Genomic DNA, 997 nt, shown 5'->3' on the forward strand with positions numbered 1-997 from the left:
AACATAAAAAGCATTTGTTTTATTCTCACTCCTCTTCTCCTTCCTCAGGGCTATTGAACAGGCAGGTATGATGATGAAGGTGAGTGCAGCCATAGCGTTAACACTGAGGTCATTAACGTCAGGTAGATGGAGCAGAATTGTAACTTTGGTGTGTTTGCACTGTAACAGGAACAAAAGAAGATGCCAGAGGCCATCCAGTACATAGAGAAAGCCTGTATGATGTACATGGAGAACGGGACCCCTGACACTGCTGCCATGGCTCTGGACAGGGCTGGAAAGTAAAAAAACAATACCTTATACTTCACACTTGAGGCATTAGATCAAGCCTAAATCCCTCAGCTGTTAACAGAACAAGCAGCCAACATATTTGATAGATTTATAACTATGATGAGACATTCTTTCACTGTATATTATATTGTATGGATTGAATTCGCATTGTCAGTTTTGAGAATACGTTTTAAAATTCTTTTCATGCATGAACGAGACTCTCCCTCTAACTGAAACGCATATTTCTCCTCAGACTGATTGAGCCTATAAACCTGGAGAAAGCTGTGGACCTGTATCAAAAGGCAGCTGGTGTGTTTGAGGTAACAATTTGAGCTGCTGACAATAACTGAATCATTACACTGATGTCGTTGCTTTTATTTCCTTGAGTTAATACATCTTTGTTTTCTGTCTGTAGAATGAGGACCGTCTGCGTCAGGCTGTTGAACTGCTGGGCAAAGCCTCCAGACTTCTGGTCAGGTTAAAAAGGTAAAGGAAGTGAAGGAGGGGTTGACATTAGTCACCTGCGCTGCCAAACTGCAGGTGGTGGTTTTTGATCAAACACAGTATCAGTTATAGCTGTCATTTGTTGAAGGCTGATGTAGAAAGCTGGAAAAAACCAGAACCTTTGTTCAGAAATCTTGTTAAATTCTGTCACATGAGAAAAGGTATTTGGGATGATGAGCTTGTTAATTTCAATGTCTTTTATTCTATTCAGTAATAAAAAAAAAAA

At 39.9% G+C, this 997-nt stretch overlaps 1 protein-coding gene across 1 annotated transcript; it reads left to right on the top strand.

Annotated features, from left to right (window-relative positions):
- Window positions 1–808, top strand: LOC111672561 (gamma-soluble NSF attachment protein-like). The gene is made up of 4 exons (XM_023430006.2): window positions 1–79; window positions 169–278; window positions 521–587; window positions 683–808. Exons 1-4 carry the CDS (start codon window positions 68–70, stop codon window positions 755–757), a joined length of 264 nt encoding a protein of 87 aa, XP_023285774.1. The 5' UTR covers window positions 1–67; the 3' UTR covers window positions 758–808.
- The last annotated feature ends 189 nt before the right edge of the window (window positions 809–997 follow it).

This window comes from Seriola lalandi, unplaced genomic scaffold (assembly GCF_002814215.2).
Source record: "Seriola lalandi dorsalis isolate HSWRI2012SDOR001 ecotype SW California unplaced genomic scaffold, Sedor1 jcf7180002008520, whole genome shotgun sequence".
NCBI classification, from domain to species: Eukaryota; Metazoa; Chordata; class Actinopteri; order Carangiformes; family Carangidae; genus Seriola; species Seriola lalandi.

Coding starts and splice junctions, on each gene's coding strand:
- LOC111672561 (XM_023430006.2), top strand. Junction 279..520: donor GCTCTGGACAGGGCTGGAAA/GTAAAAAAACAA, acceptor ATTTCTCCTCAG/ACTGATTGAGCCTATAAACC. Junction 588..682: donor AGGCAGCTGGTGTGTTTGAG/GTAACAATTTGA, acceptor TTCTGTCTGTAG/AATGAGGACCGTCTGCGTCA.